Raw genomic sequence first — 23,416 nt, forward strand, 5'->3', positions numbered from 1 at the left:
TGCAAATCCACACATCTAATTGTTACTTTCGGCGAGCACCACAGTTGTACGCCAGTATAGATGAGGCTTAGCTCAACACTGAAAGTATAATTTGATGCCCAATAAGTACTTCCCTTTTCAACATTACTATTACTCAAAGCCCTGCTATGTGTAATGTATACCAAAAATTGCAACTCTACAAGCTCACAATGTGTTTAGAGCTTGTAGATCGAGTATTACCACGGGACACGGTCATACGAGTACAAATCAGGCTTTAGAAGCCTGTTTGTGCAGTAATGTTTTTAAACAACCCCCACTCAGGCTACTACAGCTAAATGCATGCGTAAAATTACTCAGGACAGACAAGTCTTGTTTGAACCGTCATTTATTTACAAAAGTACTTTGCCAGAGAAAAATCATTTTTCTTTGAGATGCTAGAATTAGAAAACAGTCATAGATATAAAGAATATTTCCTGATATGTAGTGTTCAGATCACTAGTCTGTATTTATACATTTAAATTTGATGTATGGTCTAAGTGGAATGTGGGATACCATGGTCAGTCGTTGCCGCATCAGTAACCAATATAAATGGATGAGTCCCTTTTTATTCTCCATTTTAAATCATGGCGACTATGCAAGATGAAGCTTGGCACATGCCTCTTAAATATTAAAGACTGAATACCAGAGAACCAAATAAGGAAAAGGAATTATCACTTAAAGGTAGGGTAAGTGATTTGCGTTGGTTAAAATAATTGTTAAATAGCTCTATATTCTGATAGTACTCATTGCTATAGAGTGTTTGTTCAGTATTAGGAGTCTCCTTGTCTCTCCAGCTCTTTATAAAACAGAAAATGCATTTTCGTTTCAGTTTCATTTCCAATTTTATCCAACCAGGACAGAGAACTCAATCAGGATACAGATTAAACAAGTGAAATTGGAAGTGATGACATTAAGAAATGAGCATGCAAAATTGGAACTGGAACACTATACAAATTAAGCTTAAAAATGGGTACTTTCTCCTGATTGGCTGAGATTTTGACACCTACCGAAAAATGTATTTTCTGTTTATTAAAGAGCTGGCGACTCAGGGAGACATCTGTTACTGAAAAAACACTCTATAGCAATGATTACTATCAGAATATAGTATTTTAACCTTTTAACAAAATACTTTTTGTTTTAACCAAAAAATATCACTTACCCTACCTTTAAATGTACACCCAATAAATATCTATTTGAATGCAAATACTTACATGATCAGAGTGCAGTTTTATTCAAGTTTGACCTAATTATGGGTCAAATTTATTTTAAAGAAAACACTGCACACTTTGGGCCAAATGTAAATTCAGCACCTTCAATTATTTACCATAATGTTCCATGTAATACATATCAAAATAACTGTAGAGTTTTAACTATTTGTTTACATGATCAAAAGCTTGCATCAATAGAGGTCTAATAAGAGGTCTGAGAGCACATGAATTGCATTAGCAGAGCTACTGCCCTGACAAGACCAAATTAAATTCAGACCACATACTCTTACAAAATAACACATGCAGAATTTCCCAAGCTAGGGATGATAAAAAAGAAAAGAGAAAACTAGTGCGGTAATGTCTACACAGAAGAGCTGACAACCAGATGACAGGAAGGCCAGTCCTCTCTGAGACACTGTACATTCCCTTGGAGATGCTGTTCAGGTTCTGAATACCAGAGAACCAAATTATGAAAAGGAATGATCCTTTAAATGTACACCCAATAAAGAACCATATTTGAATGCAATTACCTTTGAATGCAAATACTTGTAAGCAGAGTGCTTTACTGTGAGTGTTTTACTCCAAGTCTGGCCCAATTATGGGTCAAATGTATGTATAAAAATCAAGTCCACACTTTGGGTCAAGTGCAAATTCAGCACCATCAATTGTTTACCATAGTGTTCCATGTAAAATACAAATGTATCAAATCAATCTGTAAAAAGGGATTTACTTTGCAAGACCTACTGCCCTGACATGACCAGATTAAGTTAAAATAACATATTGCAACATTTCCTGTGTAAGGGATGATAAAGAACTAGTGACGAAATGTCTACAAAACATTGGGGAGTTGACAATTAGTGGACATGAATGCCAGAACTTCGAGACATTCCAAGACGCACTGTAACTCCTTACCCACCTTCAAAACCATAAAAGAGCACCTGTCTGGTCCTAGAAGAGCCCTCTAAGCTTAACACCATAAATGACCCCCCCGCCCCCCATGTTTACTGTACATATACATTCATTGCTACTAGTGTTGATTATGTCTTGTTTATTATTGTATGTCTTTAAATGTCTTAATGAATTTAATACACAGGACCACAATGGAAACAAGCCCCTAGGGCTTTTTGTGTTATCCTTTTAACAATCATTGTAAACCTGTAACTCTGTACAAATTGCAAACTGTTAATAAAGTATTCAAACAATCAATCAAAAAACTGTCCATTCCTTTGGAGATGCTGTCGGGGTTGAACGGACATTGTTGCCCTCTTCCGTCACACATCTACCTCAATCTCAATAGTGTCAATGTCCACTTCTTCATTAGTGCTGGTTACAGTAATGTCTGAACTCTCCTTCATTATTGGAGGCTCTGTGGTGACGGGACACTGATCCATTTTGTTGATCTTCTCAGGGGGGTTGGAGACAGACCGTAATGAACACGACCTGCGAGGAGACAAGTTTGATTAGAGTAGATGCTCCATTAAAGTGCATTAGCTTCCTTTGGTTTATAAAAAGATAATATAGTTAGGGTCAAGATGGCACTGACGGTTCGGTTTGGAACTGTTCTGTGAAGTAAGGTTTAAGGTGGTACTTAATATCAATATGACAACTGCTCTTCAGCCTCACCTTGAGCTAGCAGTGTGTTTCTTACTTCCTTTGCTGATGGAGCTGATCGGGCTGGGGGACTTGGACCCTGACACAGGAAGAAACAATGATTCAGTCACCGATTCATTATCACAAAGACACAATTCTGACTTCATTCTCATTCGTTACCATCTAAAAGCAAGTTCTGACGAAGATATGGCCTCTTGTCAAAGCTGACGTAGGAGCTGGCATCTTCCCCCTCGGCTACAGCCAACAGAGACGCTCGGTAATAGATTAGTGGCTGCCAATAGTCCTCCTTGGGGCTCATGATGTGCTCCCCTGTGTGCTTCTGCAGGTAGGTGAACCTGATTAGAAAAACCACATAAATAAACAAACAATGTTTGAGTGCTTCACATAAACACAGATACACAAAGACACTACAGTATGTACTGAAAGAAACACTTACACTGTCTTCTTGTCTGGTTTGAGCAGTTTGCTAGAGAACTCGCTCAGAATGAGTAGGTAGGAGAGGTAAGGAGGAGAGAGTCTATCTGGAGTCTGGACAAACCCGTGGAACACAAATTCTATACCGTTCCTACACACACGTGCACACGCACACACACACGCAGAAAGGATTTGTGATAAAGACACCCAGTATAAAAATGACATCTTATTAGATATTGAGAGTTCATACACTTACGTGTGGATCATGGCCACGGATTCGCGGTACTTGACCAGGTCCCCGAAGGTGAGAGCGAAGCGCCTGGCCAGCTCCTTGATGCTGGAGAAGGTCTGGACAGCTGGGTTGGCCCTGCCACCACTCTGCTGCTCCTGCTTCAGACGCACAAACATCTAGAACAACAGGAAGACGTCAATACATCCAGTCAGCCTCTCTCTCAGATGCCACACTGTGTGCTGTTGATTGGAAGAGGTGCAAGAGAGAGTGCTGGGTCAGTACCTGCTGCAGACAAAGCACCAGTGTGTGAGCACTCTCGATCTTGTCTGTCTGCCTGGTGCGGTACATAGTCTCCTTTATGATGTCCCCAAAGTCATTGTAATGCTGTAGGATGGACACAAAGACGAGAAGTATACACATGGATTAATTAACCCCATGAAGCCTAGTGTCCCTATTCTAGGGTGAGCATTTGGCGAAAATAGCAGATCTCTAAACTTACACATTGTGAGTGTGTAGATTGGCGTTTTTGGCGAAGAGATTTGATGTAGACTTGTATAGTATATATGTCACAGGGTGAATGGAGAACCAGGTAGATTGAAGACAGAGCGCTCGTTTTTAGGCACGGGGCTTCGGGGCGAGGCGGGGCTTTTCGAGATAGGGTTTATTAGCGAGGCTCGCGAGGAGGAGGAGGAGAAGGAGGACGCGGCACTGCGAGGCGGGGGTTTATTACGTGAGGCGAGGAGGAGCTCCTCCTCGCGAAATAAACCGTCCTCCTTCTGAGAAGGAGGACGGTTTATTTCGCGAGGAGGAGCTCCTCCTCGCGAAATAAACCGTCCTCCTCCTCCGAGGAGGAGGAGAAGGAGAGCGCGGAGAGGCGGGGCTTTGATGTGCCGACGGGGACCTGTCTTTTGTTGTTCCCCCCCACATAGCAACCAGGAAGCTACGCTAGGGGAACGCTGAACACGCGTGCACACGCACACGCTTGTCCACGACGGAGGCGCGCCGACAAGTGGAGCTTGAGGCCGAGGAAGCGCGCCCTCGCGCCTCCAGGCGCGAGTGCCCGCGCTGACCGGCCGATGCTCCACTTGTCGACTCAGCGCCGTTTGAGTTGTAAACCGATAGGGACAGAATAGTTCTTTTCATGGATCACTGTGTGTGTGTGTGTGTGTGTGTGTGTGTGTGTGTGTGTGTGTGTGTGTGTGTCAGGGAGAAAGTAAAACAAAAGCCAGAACACAATAAAAGTATCTTAACAGTCCTGCTTTCAATAAACCAAAAAAAGCATGAGCGCGTGTGTGTGTGTGTGTGTGTGTGTGTGTGTGTGTGACTGTGTGTGTGTGGTCGCAGCCATATATGTTTGTGCACAAGCCTGGCTTGTGGCTCCCTCTAGTGTTGCTTCTACAGAATTGCTGGGTGGGTGGTAAAAACGAACACGCCTTCTTCAATCTACCTGGTTCTCCATTCACCCTGTAACATATACACCTAGGGGACTCCGGTCACTGAAGTATATACAGGTAGGGTTTAAGTGGCAATGCTTCTTTTATACTTATACTTATAAGACATGAGTATATACAAAGTTTTAAAAGTTAATAAAAAATAATTGTTTATTATATGAAATATTTATATTTTACATGATGAAGATCCAGTAGGATCGAAACGTTGAACAGCAATAAAGTGGAGCTGAAAACCAGTGTTACAGACTTTATTATTTATTACTGTTGATAATTTTTTGTCCAGCACTTGGGTGAGAGATTGGATGTCCATGCACTATCGCCTATTTTTAATATACAAAGCTTTACCTTATATTCCTGTGCCTCGGTATCATGCGACACCATGCAGCAGTTACCTTCATGTAAAACGAGTAGATCCCGGCTGCCGTGCTCATCTCCAGCACTCCGTGCACTATGAGTTTAGAGTAGGCCGCGAGCAGGTTTCTCCGTCTGTGAAGGTCCTCCAGCTTCTTCTCCACTTCAGAGTCTTCGCTGACTGAATGAGGCAAACCGAAGGACCGCCGTGCGGAAGACAGAGAAGCAAAGACAGAAAGGAGGACAAATAAAAATATGAATTGCAGAGGGGAGCATGCAAGAGAGTGAAAGGCAGAGAGAGAGTGCACATAGGGTCATTTATTTTTTTAGATCAAACATGACAAAGAGCACACAGAACAGAAAAGAACAAAAGGACAGATGCGAGAGTGCTTTAGTTAGTTTGGGACAATGGCTTTAACAGGTGGAAATCAAAGATAACATGAGCGTAGAGTTATGGCTGTGTGTGACACCATGTGGGTTCAATCTGTCACAGAGCTAATAAAATAGGCTCAGAGGTGAGCCAGAGCTAATGGCATTTTCTCACGGAAAGAGATTGCCCTCATTTCATGACTTAACTTAATGTCTTTGCCCTCGCAGTGATCCCCCCCATCCACCGGCTAATAGAAAAGACTGTGTCTATATAACATAACCGTTATGAAGCAAATCTAATAAAACAATAGCTTTTTATTATGTTATAGCTTTTTATATTATTTGTATGTTCAAAAACCAATAATCCCATATTGAATTTGTTTGAACATTTAAGAGATTCCCATCAGGACGGTTATTGACTTCTATGAACTATCTGTATTTGGATGTAATATGTCTCAGAAAGCGGAGCCTGTACTAGATATTAAATATGGTTTAAGTTATAGTCAAACCATCGATGAATTCATAAGTTCACTGGAAGCACCGCACAAAAATAATACCCATTTTTCTTTATTTTATTCCAACATATCAGGTCATGACATCACTCCCTGCCCAGCTCGTTTCTTCCATTTTACAAGAACTCACTCAATTTACAGGCTGCTTCACTTTACATAACAAAACTATAATATATCCTTTCAGCCAAATAATTAATTCTATTCCATCTGCGTTTGCTAATGATATTACAGGGTTTTCCTTTGTAATTGAGGGTCAATTGTTGGGTCGGGTTGAAAATCCAACCCCCAGTTCATAGTCAGTGGGAAGCTCTGTTGAGTTATTAGCCACGTCTGTGGCCATGCATTTAATATCTGCATGTATTTACCACGGTGAGCTGCGACAGTGAATAAATGCTTTCCTCATTGCTGCGAAGGGAAAAAGAACTGTGCTCAGAGAGAGTGAGATTGCCATCTGCTGGGCAACAACACAATGTGTGTGCCCTAGCGTTACACCCTGTTGGAATAGCAGTTCATAGCACTGAATATGATTGTCAACACTTTGAAACAAGTAGATATTTAGAGAACACAGTCTTGAAAATGTCAAATCTTCCCTGCATAGTAGGGCTCACTGAAATAGGCTTTATAATACAGTGGGAAATAAAATTTAAGGAAAACTCAATTTGGTGTCCTGACCTGAAAGTTCAAGAGTAATGATGAAAATGAACAAGCAAAATAGGTAATTTCCCACCTACTGTACCTACCGGTAGTTAAAGGGATACTTCACTTTCACATAAAATAAACATTAAAAATAAATATTAAAAAAAAATGAAAGAAGTTATGGCAAAATAAAGGCCCCCTCACACATTAGTAGGACACTCTAATGCGTGAGGGGGCCATTACTTTTTTCATTTATTTATAATATATTTTTTAAATGTTTATTTTATGTGAAAGTGAAGTATCCCTTTAAGACCCTTGATTTTCTTGTTTTATAATACAGTTCTATTGCCAACATAGAAGTTTCATTATAACTAACGCTTCTAACAAATCCCATCACACGAGTGACACTAAAAGCACTTTAACCAAAGTTTAAGTTGCACTTACGTGTAACATGAGTCACTCACTTACCCCTGTTCTGGCCATTGCTATCTGGGCTGATGAAGACTTGGTCCAACGTGAAGGTGGACAGCGCCCTCTGCAGTTTGGGATTGGGAGTGTAGCGCAGCGGTCCAAAGGACGTGGGCTCAAACACATGCAGTTGATAGTTGTGGGCTGTCAGGATGTCACACAGGCCCAGGAAAGCCTGACTCAAGAGAAAATGGGAGACAGACAGCGAGAGAGAGAGGTTAGAGCGTAAAGATGGCATCGATAAGAAAGATACTGTATACAACGATTGTAGTCCGATTTTAAAATGATCCCTGTCAAGATAGATTAGTTTTTCCTGATGATCTAACATAAGCCAAAACTGTATTACCATGTTACCATTACCATAATGGACAATAAAGCATTCTGAATCCTCATTATATGAGAAGAAAAAAGTGATATTCCAAAACAACATTACGCGTGTGTATCTTTCTTTCTTTTTTTATCTTCATACCTGCTCCCTCACATTCATGTTGACGTGCGTGAGACAGCGATAACACTTCTCGCTGAACACGCTCAGCTGAGTCCTTTGGGCCACAGCCTTTTCCTAAGAACACACACACACACCCCCCCCCCCCCCCCCCCCCCACACACACACACACACACACACACACACACACACACACACACACACACACACACACACACACACACACACACACACACACACACACACACACACACACACACACACACACACACACACACACACACACACACACACACACACACAGTGTAACAACTCCCTAACTAAAATAACTGTGGAAAATCAAATATAATGCAATGGCAATTTACCCTGGAGGTCAAAGTTACTCCGCTGGTGTTGAGATTCCAGAGCATGGAGAAAAACAGACATCTCAGTGACTCCAGCAAGATCTTCACACAGAAGGGAGGGGGAAGCAAAAGTCGAGGGTTCAAGAAGAGAACTCCTTAACCAATTTGATGACATGAACAAGGGAATGTATGGCAGATCTACATTTTATCACAATTGTTAATCTACACTAATTGACTAACACTTAAAGCTGTCATCTGTAAGACTTATGTCCTAGCTCAATGTATTTCAAAATGTTTATGTCAAGGACTGCTGAGCTAAGATGTCAAACCTGTTCATAGACTGAACTGAACTGTGTTATAATGCACAGACTGAACTGATCTGTGTTTTAAATGGACTCTTCTCTACTTTTTATGCACTTTATCTCTTCTATGCTCTAATTCTCTATCTTTTAACTGCATTGATGAGCCTGCATAATTAAGAATTTCACCCATGTTACCTGTAATATGATGCAAAAATAAAGTTTGATTCTGAGAGGCCACCTCCAACTACCACAGCTGTGTTAGTTACTGTAATTATATTGTATTAACATACTCTACCATACAGATTGGTTAAAATAATATTTTGTTCACTAAAATGGTTATGGATTGCAGCAATAAGTGACAATGGCAGTGGCACTCACAAAAAAAATTAATTTAAAAACAGGTTTACAGACTGGAAGTACAAGTCTGCAAACCTGTAAACCACTGAATTTAAGGTCACTTTTTCCAGCCTAAAATGACTGATGGTACCTCAGGTGGTACTCCTCCCCAGGTGCTCTCTGCGGAGAAGAGAGGTGTCAGCAGCTCAAACAGCTTCAGCTTCAGGTCCTGGGCACTACCATCACATACAGGGACACACATTAAACAATGCAATACTCATCACTGGAAGAACACTTTCACACCGTTCACCTACAAGTACAGTAACAAGCAAACCTTACTTGTGAAAAGCACAGAGTTTCTTCAGTGTAGCTAAAATGTTCCCCGTTTTCTCCTTGTCTGCAGAGAATGTGCCATCCTGTGACAGAGAAGTAACTGTGAGAAGTCAACTCTATCCATGTGTAGATGACAAATATGTCTCTATAACACTCAATTCGGGATGATGTCGTGCAGTGTATTGGGTAAGCAGCCTACCGTCAGTGAGACGTCTAGAAGCGTTGCCAGCCTGTCAACCCAGGACTGCACCAGGGAGTCTCTGGCAGTGCTGGCAATGAGGTGCCAGGCCTTCTCCTCCCCACATAGGCACTGGTATGAGCGGGCAGCGGCCTCCAAGACACCAGGGTGCGTGTGGAGGTCAACAACAGCTCCCATCTTGGCCAGCAGGTCTAATACCATCTGGAGGAAGACATGGGACTGGGACATTTACTACCTCTCACCAGCAGAGGGAGATAAAGTGACATTCATTCTGTAATATACTGGACAGTGGCAATACTGAAGAAAATATCACAAAAACATGATGTAACTCCATATACTGATGTTATCTGTATATCTGCAATAGTTAACCCGTTGATTAAAACTAATAATGCAAATTGTTGCGAAACTAATGTTTATGTTATCAAAGAAATTATGATAGGTTCATCTACTGTATGCTGCATCAACCATTTGTAATCATTGGATGTTTGTTATTCAGAGACAGAAAGAAAGAAAGAGAGAGGCAGACCTGTGTGTTTTCTGTGGCAGGACACTCTGGAAGGAAATAGTGAGGTATCCTCATCAAGGAGGCCACCATGTCGGAACTGTGGGAAAACTGTCAACAACCACCAAACACCATCAGCTCTTTCCACCCATGACAGCATGACCAACTCTAATCAGTTCAGCCTGGAAGGACAAAAGCCTCCGGCTCCAGCGCAGAGGTCCAGATCAGTGGTTCTCAAACAAACAAGGACCCCTAAATTGATATGTGTTTGGCGGACCCTCATCTGAAAAGGTTTTGTCGAGACCCCATAGGGAAGATTTGTGAAGATTTTCGAAATTATTAATAAAAATATATAAAATGGGGTTAAAATTGTTAAACTGATTTTGATGCTATATTAACACATTATGTTGGGGTCCCCCTGGAACCCCTGGTGGTCCCCCGGACCCACTGGTCTAAACACATTGTCAATATGGAAACAAGAGGCTTAATCCTCTCCTTCTGTTTCTTACCTTGGACAGCATCTTGGGAAGCACTGACAAGAAATGTTCAGTGATTTTGCTACAGTCGTCCATCTGGTTTTTTTTCTCTTTGGCACTCATTACCTGGAACACAAACATACCCTCATGCAAGTGCATGTGCATGTGCAGATACATGTGTACACACACACACACACACATACATAATGACACCACTGGAAGTTCTTCCACCAGGGGTTCCGCCTTGTCCTCGGATTAATAACTCATGCGCCTTTGCTCATGGACTACTGGGATTTCTGGCATCATCATAATTAGAGGCCTGCCAAGGCAAACTGCCGTAAATGCTTTTCATTGTGGATAGAGTAGACTGTATGTTCCTCTTTTTACTCACTGTAGATTTCTGTCCATATTTATGACAGAGTACACACGAACAGTAAGTCATTATAGGTGAAAATCATCAAAAGTCTTTGAAAATAGCAGATGTGCAACGTGACACGTCGTAAGCTTGTAGATCAGCTTTTTTCATTTTGAATAGGGCTCAAGTGGTTAAACAAAAGTAAATAGAGTTGTACACATTATATATACATGTTTATAATGTGTATAAATTAGTGTTTTATATTACATTTTTGCTACTTTATTGTATAATTAAAGTTAAATGTTCTTTTCATATATTGAAATGTATTTGTTTGCTTATACGTGTTATACATGTTACATTTTTAAACCTGATTAGAATTGATTTTGCACTTTTTGACCAAACATAGTGGTCTGGGACTATCCAAAATTGGGATCGGCTATCAGATGCAAAACTCTGCTCTAATTATCTCCCACTAACAGACGTTACTGGAGCAATTAGCTCCAACTAACCTTTTTGGCTCCACTCCGTCCAACCAGCACAGCACCCTCGGAGGCCTGCCGCACCGACGCCACCAAGATCTCTACAACCACAGCTTGTTCTGCCAGTGTCAGAACTAGTGGGCCTAGAAGGAGACCAGTGAATGTGGTATGACATTTAAATTTTCACAAACCTGTGATAAATAAGGGGACACATTCTCATTTTCTATTTCAAATTCAACTACTTTGCAATGAGGCCTATTCATCAAAACACACCACTGAAATAACTGTGGACACTGTGTAGACTGTAGAGCATTCTGGGCATTGAATTGTCTTGCTTACTGAGTCTTTCTGACACAAACATTAAGGAAAATAAAATCAATATGACTTAATAGTCTCTGTTGTTTTTAAGTCACATTAATTGTCCATACACTGTTATACATATTTTACACAATATTTCATATATTTACATGATATTTCCTATCATTTGATATATTGTGTGTGTGCATTTGTTGACCTGTGTTTTCCGGGGCGGGGTCCTGTAGCAGTATGGATGTGATTGTTGACCAGTCCTTCAGCAGAGCTCCAGCACAATCCCACAGGCTGTCCACTAGATACACCACATGTGTATGGAGCTGGGTGCGCGCACGCACACACACACACACACACACACACACACACACACACACACACACACACACACACACACACACACACACACACACACACACACACACACACACACACACACACACACACACACACACACACACACACACACACACACACACTCTTATTTTCTCAAATGTTTGCCTATCTTCACTGAATGTTCGCCCAGAATAGTCTCATCATGGTCTCATAAACTCAAAAAGGTTTCCTGTCAGTAGTATGTCCTTTCAGACACATCATGCTAGGCTTTGTTGCGTGGACTTGAGCAATCCAGTGTGTGATGTGGTTCCCGTCACTCACCTCACTGTCCTGGTAGAAGCGCAGCAGTGCCATCAGTTTGGTAGTAGTCTGTAGAGTATGTGTGTCATTCTCATTCCCTCCATCCTCGGCTTCAGGCGTAGGGGATGAGATGTTGAGAATCCTAGGAGAGACCAGTCATATTGATGCTATTAATATGCTAAATATGTTATCTAATAGTACATAAATACTATAATAAAGACAACGATTAAAGTTAGAAAAGAAGCAAGCTAAACGATCATTTTGATTGGAATCATTGGAAAGGTATGCGCAATGAATCATGGGAGTAGTTCCTTCATTCTTAAAATATGTACACAATCTTGTACCTTTTTTTGCGTTTTCCAATTATTTTCAATGAACAGAATCAAATGTTTTAAGGTCATGATTCACCAGGAGCCTGGTTGCCTTGATTCCAGGCATACAACTAAATAAAATGATTTTCTGAAACATCTATAGTGAAATTTCTATCTGTGGAAACTGCGCCAGTAAAAGAAATGTGAGCGACTGCTACTCTCTAGAGAGCCATGAGTGAGCATGAGTCACCAACATGCCCCATATACCATGTCTGGTATGTCTTCATCAAGACATGGACGCAAAAGCTGAGGTGTATTTCAGTGTGCTTTGTCTTATTTACTCTTGTTTCCTTTAATTTGGCACTTACATGTAGGTCAGCCTACCTTGAATAGAGAAGCTCACCAGCAGAGGTTGCTAGAAGGCGCTGTGAGGAGTACACAAACTGAAACAGCTGCTTGTAGTCCTCAGGACTCAACACCTCGTCACACGTCCTGCAGGAAAGAGGGGATAGATAGATAGATAGATAGACAAAGTGAGGAAAAATAGAGGGGAAATTTAAAAGAAAAACACTAAAAGAAACAGCTGGTTACCTACTTGGAGATAAGTACCAGAAGCTTCATGGTCTGCACTGCGACCTCATTGTCCTTATCCAAGGTCATCGAGATCATCCGATCCTGCAGAATAGATCATTTACACAATGCACAATATGTACTCAGTACTCACACACATATAATTTTTAGATGTACACGCACAAATCTCATTAAGATTGGTTACCTTGAAGCGGTTGCTGAACAGGTCTAGTTTGGACAAGAGCACAGGGTCTCCATATAAGCCCTGTAGACCTAGCACACATTTCAAACGTACTTCTGGTTGCTGAAAGAAAACGTACTTTCGATCAGTGAAGAATTACATAAACTTTAAACTACATAGCTTTTTATTTAATAATAGAGCCTGGGGAGCTTAGAGTACAATGTTCAAAATGCCACTAATGCAACATTTCACTGTGTGACTCTTTACCTTGTCGTTCAACATCCAGCCCATGTATTTGAGGTAACTGTCATTAAGAAAAGCTGTGCTGTAGAGTTTCATCCACACGCCCAGCTCCTCCATACATATGGAGCGGATTTCTGTCAATACATCACTGTGCGTGCGCACACACACACACACACACACACACACACACACACACACACACACACACACACACACACACACACACACACACACACACACACACACACACACACACACACACACACACACACACACAACACACACACACACATCAAACTTAAAAGGCAGACAATAATGTGTGCATGTGAAACCGAAGGCTGAACTTTGACATGTCAGAGGAATAGGCCTTTACCGGTATCTCTTCAGGAAGACACCTTTGAAGATGGTGTCCATCATGTTTTCTATCTCCACCATCTTGTTCTGGAGCTAAACAAACAGAGCCAAATACCTAACACGTCTCAGTCACAACTTAAGATGTCTCTAATTCGCCATGACTCGCATAAAGAGAGACATAGCCCTACCTAAATCCCCCTTCCGAAACTACGTGCAGGTGTTAAGTGAACATAATAAGTGAAGGTCTTACCTCTGTGATCTTCTTCTGCATTTTGCCTAGTTGAGGTGTGCGTCGTCGTCCTTTGGTCTTGGTCTTCCCCACATCGTACAGTTTCTGGCTGTTCTCCACACCAACACTCAGACTGAGAGCCACGCCAACCAGAGAGCTCACCAGCTTCACCGCTTTGGAGCAGAGGTTCAAAGAGCACGGTTGTTGCATCCATTTTACATTTCTCACTTCTAGTCACCCATTTGATCTGCCACCATCGCTGTATGCCAAAACTTTACATGAACCTTTCTCCAGCACCATTTTTTCTAAGATATATTTTTGTCCTTTTTATGCCTTTATTTGACAGGACAGTAGGCTGACAGGAAATGGGGAGAGAGATGGGGAGTGACATGCAGCAAAGGCCGTCGGGATCGGGAGTCGAACCTGCGACGCGCTGTCAGACCACTCTGAGCCTAGATGCTTGGACCGCTACACCAGCGATCGAGGCCATTCACCAGCATTTTTTATAATAACCCATTAAGCCCCGAGGCCGATTCTACAAATTCTCACACTATAAAGATTTTTCAGAAATGGTAAAAAATAGCAGATGTACAAGCTTGCAGCTCAGCACGAAGTGACGTGCTGTGAGCTTGTATATCTGCTATTTTTGAATAGCCAACGCAAAAATCGAAAATGACATAGATGCTTTCCCGGTTTTAATAGGTTAAGCGGAACCCAAACGAAGTGCCTAAACGTAATTAAAGGTCATTAATGAAAGCTCACCAAACTTAATCTACAGGTATACTTATGGTATCGTGACAGCGATGATGGTAAGACCCATGGGCAGCTGGACTATGTAATGGGAAATGGCTTCTGTTTTAAATGTGTGTACAGTATGTGTGTGTATGGCTGAGCAATACATGGAATTCCACAAAATAATGGATAATATTATTCATTAAATATATCTATTATATTGTGGAATTCAATGTATTGCTCAGCCATATGCACAAGCTGTAATATTTAAGGATATTGGGATATTGGGTCCATAAATATCACAATTCACCATTTTCGGTCTGATCAAATAGTGCTAGTTTGTGTATATTCTATTACCTGCTAGGGTGCAGGTGTGTCTGAAGGCTCGGACGCAGGAGTCAGACAGCTCTGTGAACAGGGAGATGAGGATGCTCATCAGGTAGTTGTCAAAGATGACGCTGTGCTGACATTGAGACACCAGGACTGACACAAAGTCACAGAACTCTATGTGGAACCAGCGGCCGTCTGGCCCTGGCTGGATCAGAGGGTACTCCACGTTGTCCTATATTAGAGATACACCGAAAGAAATCCCCCACAAGGAGTGTGTTAACTAGAATGAGAATTAAGGGTATCACATTTGAATTAATTGTTCCATTTTAATGAACATGGGGTCCTTAGGGCATTAACGAATAGTGATTTATGGTATTCGAATTATTCGACCCAAAAGTATTCGAATATTCGATTATTCGATTTGATTATAAAAAATTAAAAACTTTAAAAAAATTAAAAATATATATATTTTTTTTTTTTTTAATTGCATTGATGACTTGACTCAAGGAATGCGAGTTGACGTCACACCAGAGCTCACAGCTGCATGTCTGCTCTAGAAAAGCCACTAAAAAAAAAAAATGCTTTTTTTTTTTTTTTTTCGAATAGTCGAATAGTGGTTTGATAGTCGAATAGTCGGTTTGATATTCGAATATTCGAATATTCGACTATTCTGTGAATGCCCTAGGTCCAATATGAGTGTGGTTCCATGTGGAATTCTAACATTTCGATGATGCCGTCAGACATGTCCAAATATAGAAGGGTGGAACCGTGGCGGGGTGTCGGTGACACATTCTGCATCTATTTGTCTGTACTTTTCATGATTCCATTTGACTCAAGGCATCGTATTGCAGGAGAAACTAGCTCCTATAGAGACATGCTGTAATGACAATATTGGGCGTACTGTATATATGCACACAGCTTTTAAAAGTGGATTCCTGGCATATCGACGACGTCCTATTAATGACGTCATCGCAAATCTGGGCATGTTTCAGCCCAAGCCGAGCCCCTTTGACTTCCATTATAAATGTTATTATTTCAAAACATGTGTGAACATTTTGGGATATACTAAGTCGACCTACTACTGGCAGCATGCACACGAAATGTGGTGCTGATTGGTCCTGTGGTTTGTGAGATTACCATCCGGACAAACCATCTACGTCTGTATATGGCTTTAAGAGCCATGGCGTAAAAAGAAACGATGATGATGACAAGTGGTGCAGAAAGTTTGAAACCTGACTGTGGTACTGACTATGTCCATGGGCCATGTGACTGTGAGGATCCATGGGAACGCCAGAAACTTCTTGTACTGTACACCAGCATCCTAAAACACATAAATACATACACACATTATATAGCCACAGTTAGGAGAGTCATTTCAGTATCCTATGATTGATAGACGATGGACGGATGAAAGAGGTCTTACTTCATCCAGGCTCTCCACCATCTTGCTCAAGACTTCACTGTCCTGTCTGTTCTGACACATCTCTGCAGTCACCACACCTGGAAATGAGAAACATATAATTAAGAATGTGTGCGGATATCACACACACACACACACACACACACACACACACACACACACACACACACACACACACACACACACACACACACACACACACACACACACACACACACACACACACACACACACACACACACACACACACACACACACACACACACAGTAGATAAGTGCGTGTGTTTGTGACACAGTGACTGCTTACCTTTGCAGCCAGAGCACTGAAAGAAGAAGCTGATGAGGTCGAGTAGTGCAGTGTCTCGGTCGGACTCATAGGCCTCGATCCAATCATCAACCACTGCCTGTATGATGTCACATATTCACACATTCATCATCACCAACCAACCTGACAGTAGAAAATACTAAGCAAACTGGCTCATATTTACTTAGAAGACTGCTGATCTTGGACAGTGGTAGGCAACAGGCAGCCCAAGGATAGATTCTGTATTTGGACACTATAGCCTATAAGTGGGACTGTCAATACGATATTGTATATTATTTACAAATTATTATTTTTTTTACATGATTTGTAATATCGTACTGTCAGTACCACATATAGGCTATAATGTACAAATACAGAATAAAACCATGCTTGAAGAATGCTTACACTTATATCCATGTTGAGAGTGAATAAGACAATCATGAAGGCAGCGGGGTGCACTGTGGCACTGAACCCCTCATAGGGCAATATCAATAGGTAGGACAGATCTGGACAATCACTACAGCTTTGCATTGATGAACCAGGGTGGGATGTAAGCATAGTTCTCTTTCCATTTATCTTTGAATGCTCCGTTTTCACTGTCAACTTTCATCTTTAGATTTTTGGATGACAAAACCGTAGCTATAGCAGGTTAAATGTTTAGCTAACACCAGGGGTGTGAGTGTGGACAGTAGAGTTGCACTAGGCCTAGGGCCTAATTTTTTACTTTCATGGCAATATAGTTATGATTTGATATAAGGCGGTCTGTCGCACATTCCAGTTCTTAACACATTGGGTGCCAAAACCGTATATATACTTCTTTTCAAAAACTGACGTTGAGTGCCAAAACCGTATATATACTGTTTAAAAAAATAAAATAAAAAAAAAAATCTTTTTTTCCTTCACAGCACCAGGAGATATCATTTTTCGAAGATTTAGACTCCAATCCACTTCCTGGTTAACTTATGACTTCAAAAACCTGTATCTCGGCTCCTGTGTACTTTTCTTTTTTACAATTTGTTTTTAACTATTTTCAACTGGCTGCAACTACTGTATGGAACGGATTACCGAATGTTTTTAATTTTTTTCCCCCGATTGTACGAGACCTCTATGTGTGTAATGAGGGGATCACCGTGAGGACGGTGATCACTGAAAATATTTTGTGACTACTTGAAAAAGGTTCAAAAATGGTTAAAAATCCTGGCACTCAACGTATAATATTTTAATAAACCTCTGGCACCCAATGTGTTAAATTAGCCGTTGATTATGTTCTGGCCAGCCAACTAGAAAACAAATTGGCCCACGGCCAAACTTACTTGGTGACCCTTGGTTTAGGTTTTCAAATTACAATGAATATGACGGGGAGTTCAGATAAAGCGCATGTCACTGATCACCGATCTGTCTCATGCACAGGCATATCCTGTGCAAAAATCCAGAGTGTTCATTTAACTCAGAGTACAAATGGATTCATAAGAATACATTTTTACACTCTAAGAGTTAAAAGAACACTACCCTAGTGTTTATGTAGTTAGAGAATACACGTCTTCCTTTACCTGCATGGCACTTCTGCCCATGGAGACAACCTCAAACAGGGTGACCGCCTCAACATTGCTCTTTTTGCCCCGGCCGCTTTCTGCTCTGCTGACACCGCCACGGCTGGTCTTGGCACGACCGCGTTTGACATTTTCAGAGCTCTCCCGGGCTCTTTTCTTTCCCCTCTAAGGGGTTACAGGGAAATTGAGATTATATAGTTATACAGAAGAGTGTCACGTAATAAGATAAGAAGAACGTTTTACCATGTCATTTACTCCAGAAAAAATAAGCCACCATGCAGTAGCATTCCAGCAAATTCGCCCCAAAAAGAAAGCTTCTGCATGTTGCCTTATTTAATAATTTGTCACATAACTCAGATTTAGCTACGTGATTCACACATGAATGATCTGACGTTCCCTCTAGCTGATTGTGGACCTGCTGGAAGACATTAGGCCTCATGCAGCAACATTCTAAGTTACTATTATATTTTATTAAGTTATATTTAACTTAATTTTCTGTAAAGAGAAAAAATGAGAGAAGTGAACTCCAGATGCACCAAATGTTCTTAACGTCCAAATTGTGTTTACCCAGGAGTGCTGAATGAATCTCTGTCGGTCATAAATTGGAGGAAGCATGGCCTTTGTTTGTTATTAGCATAGGTAACGCCCCCCTTTTGTGCCATGTGCAAAGAATTTGGCAAATGCCCACAAAATAGAGATAATTTCACTAGTGTAATTGATGTGATTTTCCAGCACATATAGGGAAATCAGAAACCCAGAAATGACTAAATATTAACATTTCTGTGATGCTGTAAATGCTGTGTTAGTAGTGGGGCACACAATAAATGAAATTAAAATAAGAAGCTGCATGCACGCAATATCATTGGTCGTAATTGGGATGAATCGATCCCAATACTAATTATTTAGTCTGTGCATTTAATCCAATCTTCATAATTGTTCTAAAACAAATCATATACATTTTATTAAATAATATTGATAAATTCTTAACTTATGTTTCCTGGCGTTAGACAAAAACAATATGTGGACTGTTTTTTCCTCTCTTATCTCAGTACAAGTGCTCAATCTTAGAATTCGCTCTTACCTAAGAGGAAAAAAAACAAAGAACAAACAAAAACAAGAAAACATTGCTGAATCCCCATAACAAAATAAGAAGAAAATGTGGATAAGAATAAAAGTAAAACGAAATGCCCATTGCCTCACCAATGCACATTCCAAAAATAAACTATCAACAAAATCGACCACTCACTTCCTAAGAAAGTGTGAACACTCCTGTGGAAGACCCATGGAAAGAATCTATTCTAGTCAGTCAATCATCACCAGACAGCACTCACCACACTCTTCTGCCTGTTCTCATTCCCACACTCATCTCCTGAATGACTGACGGTTCCAGAGGGGTTCCTCTCAACACCAGGGTTCTCACTGCGAAACCAAACATACTAACTTCAATGAAACACGCTTTGCCAACATTTACAGCAGACAGAAATTGATGAACAGAACAATGATTCTGACACAAACATGGAAACAACAACAAAAAGGGGGGGGGGGCATGTATATCCTTACTTCTGCTCAGAGGATGCCTTAGCTGCAGCCTCCTGTATCATCTCTCGTCTCAGATCATCCTACAGGGCTTGTTGGTATCTCAAGGTCTGGTGGATGTGTTTGTGTTGTTCAGTGCTGGTCTATCCCAGGAATTATTTCAAGTGGAGACGGAATTAGCATTAGACATAATTAAGCTGCAACACACTATTAAAGTTTAATACAAATGATGATACATTGATGTATACAAAGACCTCTTTCTGTGAATAGAAGAGGTATGGAACCTTGTAGCTCTGGTCCCCATAGTGTTAGAAGGAGTTAGGACCAGAACTAGGAAACTTGGTAGTTGTGCATACAGCTATGACACATTGTACATATTGCAGGTTGCCCCAACTTAATTTAGTTGCTATGACATCAGTAGGCTACTATCAGTGGTGTAAAGTAACTAAGTACATGTACTAAAGTACTGTACTTAAAGGGATATTTCACTTTCCCCGCAAAATTGGGTCATTTTATCGTCTACTCAGGCTTTTGTGAGCCCCCCAGACAGTTTTAAATTGCTTGATTTAGTATTTAGATATTTCTATTTCCAATACAAACCCATTACACCTTCAAACTCAATTTTTAACATGTTAGATTCATCAAAAACACTCGTCCTTGGTTCTGGTGACTCACCCTGCTCTCCTAATACGTGAGGGGTCGTGTTTTTTCATTTATTTAATTAATTTTTTTATTGTATTTATTTTTTTCATTAAAAAAAAAAACACGGTCTCCTCACGTATTAAGAAGGACAATGTCTGTCATCAGAACCAAGGACGGGTGTTTCTGATGAATCTAACATGGCTAAAATGGAGTTTGAAATTACAATGGGTTTGTATAGGAAGGGGGCGTGTCTAATAAAAATGAATATCAAATATCTAAATACTGAATCAAGCAACTTAAAAACTGTCCGGGGTTAAAAATCCCTTTAAATACAATTTTGAGGTATTTTTTATTTTCTTCAGTATTTACAATTGTCAGTACCTTTTACTTAAGTTCTACCCCACTACATCTCAGAGAAAAAAACTCCACTACAATTATATTATATACTTTAGTTACTAGTTACTTTGTAGATTTTGATTACTACAAAACAAACTAACCACTGACTTCAGCCTTATATATATAGTTCAGCCATTTGAAAATAGCAGATCTACAAGCTCACAGCTTGTAGAGGGCTATTTTCAAAAGATTTTTTAATACATTTTGAACTTGTGAAATGGGACATTATGCACAATGAGTACTTTTACTTGATTGTTGATGCCAATAGCCTACTTACTTTTATACTTATACTCAAGTAGACTTTGAATAGCTGACTATGTCTTGGAGTACTTCTACATTGCTGTATTGATACTTTTACTTAAGTAACAAAAATGTGAGTACTTGTTCTACCATCACTGGCTACTATAGGCTAAAGTAGCCAACTAAATCCAGCATCTGAGCAATCTTGGATGCGGAAAGAAGAGCTGACTACTTCAGTGTTCAGTGGGCTATCAGGGGGGTACTGAGGCTGCAGGATCAATGCTTTTTCTGTCGTTCTAAAATGTATGATGATGTATGTATTCTCAGCTGAATGACACATGTCAGAGTCCGCACAGGCAGATATAGAAGAAGACACACCATGTACACTACAGTACCATCAGCTGACATAGACACAAGACAGACTATAAAGAGAATTAAAACAAACTCACGCACATTAATGGAAATCTCTGTACGAATGGAAGTCACACGTGCAGCGACATCTTTATCTAGTCCTCTGACTTCATATTATTATTATTATCCTTAATTTCATGTTCGTATGCGACGCGATTTATTTATTTTCCCTGTTGACATGCAGCTTGTGATTTTATTTCTTTTATTTTTTTTGCCCCAGCGTCCATAAAGTTTGTGGGAGGGACAGCCGAACATCCTGGTATGTTTGGATCAAAGCAGTCTATTGGCCGACATTTTCTCAAGGTCTGAAAGCCCAGTATAATGATTGGATAAGTCTGACTATCACTCAGTCTCAGGGAAAACTGTACCGCCTTCAGCTCCAACAGGGCAACAACGTCCAGGAAAATGTCTGGACGATGAGATCATGGATGTGTGAGCGCGACACACACCTCTCCTCTGCTGTGTGGGAATCGGGGTTGCCATGTCCGCTTATTATAAGCGACTTTGGGCTTTTTCCCCCCCCTGTAAAGTTGTTTGTAAATATTGGTAGTTGCGGGTTGCGGTTTTGTAATGCTTGTTTTTAAAGTGTGGTTGCTTATTTTGGGCTTGTTGTGTAATGTTGTTTAAACCAGTGGTGTCAAGGACCCTCAAATTCATATATATTTGTCTGCAGACCCCCCATCTGTAAATAGTTGATGCCAGGGACCCCCAATACAAGATTTGTATTGTTAAAATGTTTTTTTAAATGTTGCAAAATGACCTCTCTTTTTTTTTCTTTTTTTGAAAATAGCAGCTCTACAAGCTCACAACGTGTCGTTGTGAGCTTGTAGATCTGCTATTTTCAAATAGCCGTAGCCTAGTCGCTTCTTTTGGGCTTGTTTTCATAGACCTGGTTGCTTATTTCTCTCGCACAACTTGGCAACACTTTCTGAGACGAGAGACATACCTCTCCTCTGCTGTGTGGGAATGCCATCATGCAATAGCACTGTTGCTAAGCAACGGTGAACAACAAACATCGCTGATTTCCCCCTTTCTGAAATATGTGACAATCCAGAACTGTAGGCTAATTGCTGGTAAATGTAGCAATAATATCTCACCAACAAAAACCTAATTGAATGCGAAGAATACGAAAACGCTCACCCCAAAACACAGTCGCCCCGGGGCAAATCCGGCGACCTCGGAACAGTCGCGACCTGGTATTCCTAAACGTAACCTCAGTAAACTATGCCTAAACCTAACCTTATTCCTAAACCTAACCTATGCGAAAGCAAGCAGCTAATAAATTATGACGCCTAGTGTGAGATTCAAACACCATTTGTGAGAGTCGAACAAAAGGCAGGAAGAGCTGATCATGCATTTAAAAGTGAGTAACCTATTGAAGAATTCAAATGCCACATTTAGTCAAGTAATGTTCATGTTAAATCATGGCAATTGCATGAAATAGAGATCTCTATTGCATACAATTTTATTGTCATTTTGGTAAAAATACAGAAACATGACTCAAGTGTCATTGCAGGGAATTACAAGGCCTAGGCCTACATCAATTTTCACACAGTTCAGATTTCAGATTGTGTAAATCCAGTATACAATCCGTCATTGATCAGTAATGTTAGCACCTTTTTATGACATAACTCCTGGGGTGAGCTGTCTAGATTAGAAGACTGTGTGTGTGTGTGTGTGTGTGTGTGTGTGTGTGTGTGTGTGTGTGTGTGTACACACCTGGATTATTATTTTCTTTCTTTTTTTCACATATTGTGAATATTTCTCTTTAGAACTCTAACTTTGTACTGGAAGTCAGCGGAGGTCAGATTGGGCTGACACTTTGCCCAAATATGGAGATGACTGATGTCATAGTACTGACATCTATGTAGATGACTGACATCATAGACTGGCCATTTGACGTCTGCAGGGGCGGACTTACCGTTGGGCTAGGGTGGGCTGCAGCCCACGGGCCTCCAACTGGGGGGGCCTCCGATTTTTT

At 40.7% G+C, this 23,416-nt stretch overlaps 1 protein-coding gene across 4 annotated transcripts; it reads right to left on the reverse strand.

Moving 5' to 3' along the window:
- Window positions 1-30: 30 nt before the first annotated feature.
- LOC308105884 (cohesin subunit SA-2) lies at window positions 31-21,650 on the reverse strand. 4 transcript variants are annotated; one of them, XM_080456816.1, is made up of 32 exons: window positions 21,478-21,650; window positions 19,771-19,889; window positions 19,542-19,629; window positions 18,211-18,375; window positions 16,664-16,760; window positions 16,360-16,436; window positions 16,186-16,257; window positions 14,964-15,168; window positions 13,896-14,047; window positions 13,665-13,738; window positions 13,316-13,439; window positions 13,073-13,171; window positions 12,893-12,972; window positions 12,682-12,789; window positions 12,008-12,128; window positions 11,556-11,673; window positions 11,072-11,184; window positions 10,241-10,333; window positions 9,756-9,842; window positions 9,230-9,430; window positions 9,037-9,113; window positions 8,849-8,933; window positions 8,081-8,161; window positions 7,740-7,832; window positions 7,271-7,445; window positions 5,327-5,466; window positions 3,766-3,867; window positions 3,508-3,659; window positions 3,274-3,402; window positions 2,997-3,172; window positions 2,850-2,916; window positions 31-2,666 (listed from the first exon to the last, which is right to left on the reverse strand). In XM_080456816.1, exons 2-32 carry the CDS (start codon window positions 19,809-19,811, stop codon window positions 2,498-2,500), a joined length of 3,561 nt encoding a protein of 1,186 aa, XP_080312942.1. In that variant the 5' UTR covers window positions 19,812-19,889; window positions 21,478-21,650; the 3' UTR covers window positions 31-2,497. The 4 variants fall into 4 exon arrangements, with proteins under 4 accessions (XP_080312942.1, XP_080312943.1, XP_080312941.1 ...); XM_080456817.1 differs by having other exon boundaries at window positions 7,752-7,832; window positions 21,474-21,650; XM_080456815.1 differs by having other exon boundaries at window positions 21,474-21,650.
- Window positions 21,651-23,416: the final 1,766 nt, after the last annotated feature.

Source organism: Gymnoscopelus braueri, assembly GCF_963280865.1.
Source record: "Gymnoscopelus braueri genome assembly, chromosome: 18".
Classification (NCBI taxonomy): Eukaryota; Metazoa; Chordata; class Actinopteri; order Myctophiformes; family Myctophidae; genus Gymnoscopelus; species Gymnoscopelus braueri.

What these genes read in the sequence shown, in the direction of transcription:
- LOC308105884 (XM_080456816.1), bottom strand. Translation starts at nt 19,811, where the DNA reads ATGATACAGGAGGCTGCAGCTAAGGCATCCTCTGAGCAGAA. An exon ending in AAACTCTGTGCTTTTCACAA is followed by an intron (nt 8,934 to 9,036) that starts GTAAGGTTTGCT and finishes ATGTGATGGTAG; the next exon opens with TGCCCAGGACCTGAAGCTGA. An exon ending in TAGCAATGGCCAGAACAGGG is followed by an intron (nt 5,467 to 7,270) that starts GTAAGTGAGTGA and finishes TGCCTCATTCAG; the next exon opens with TCAGCGAAGACTCTGAAGTG.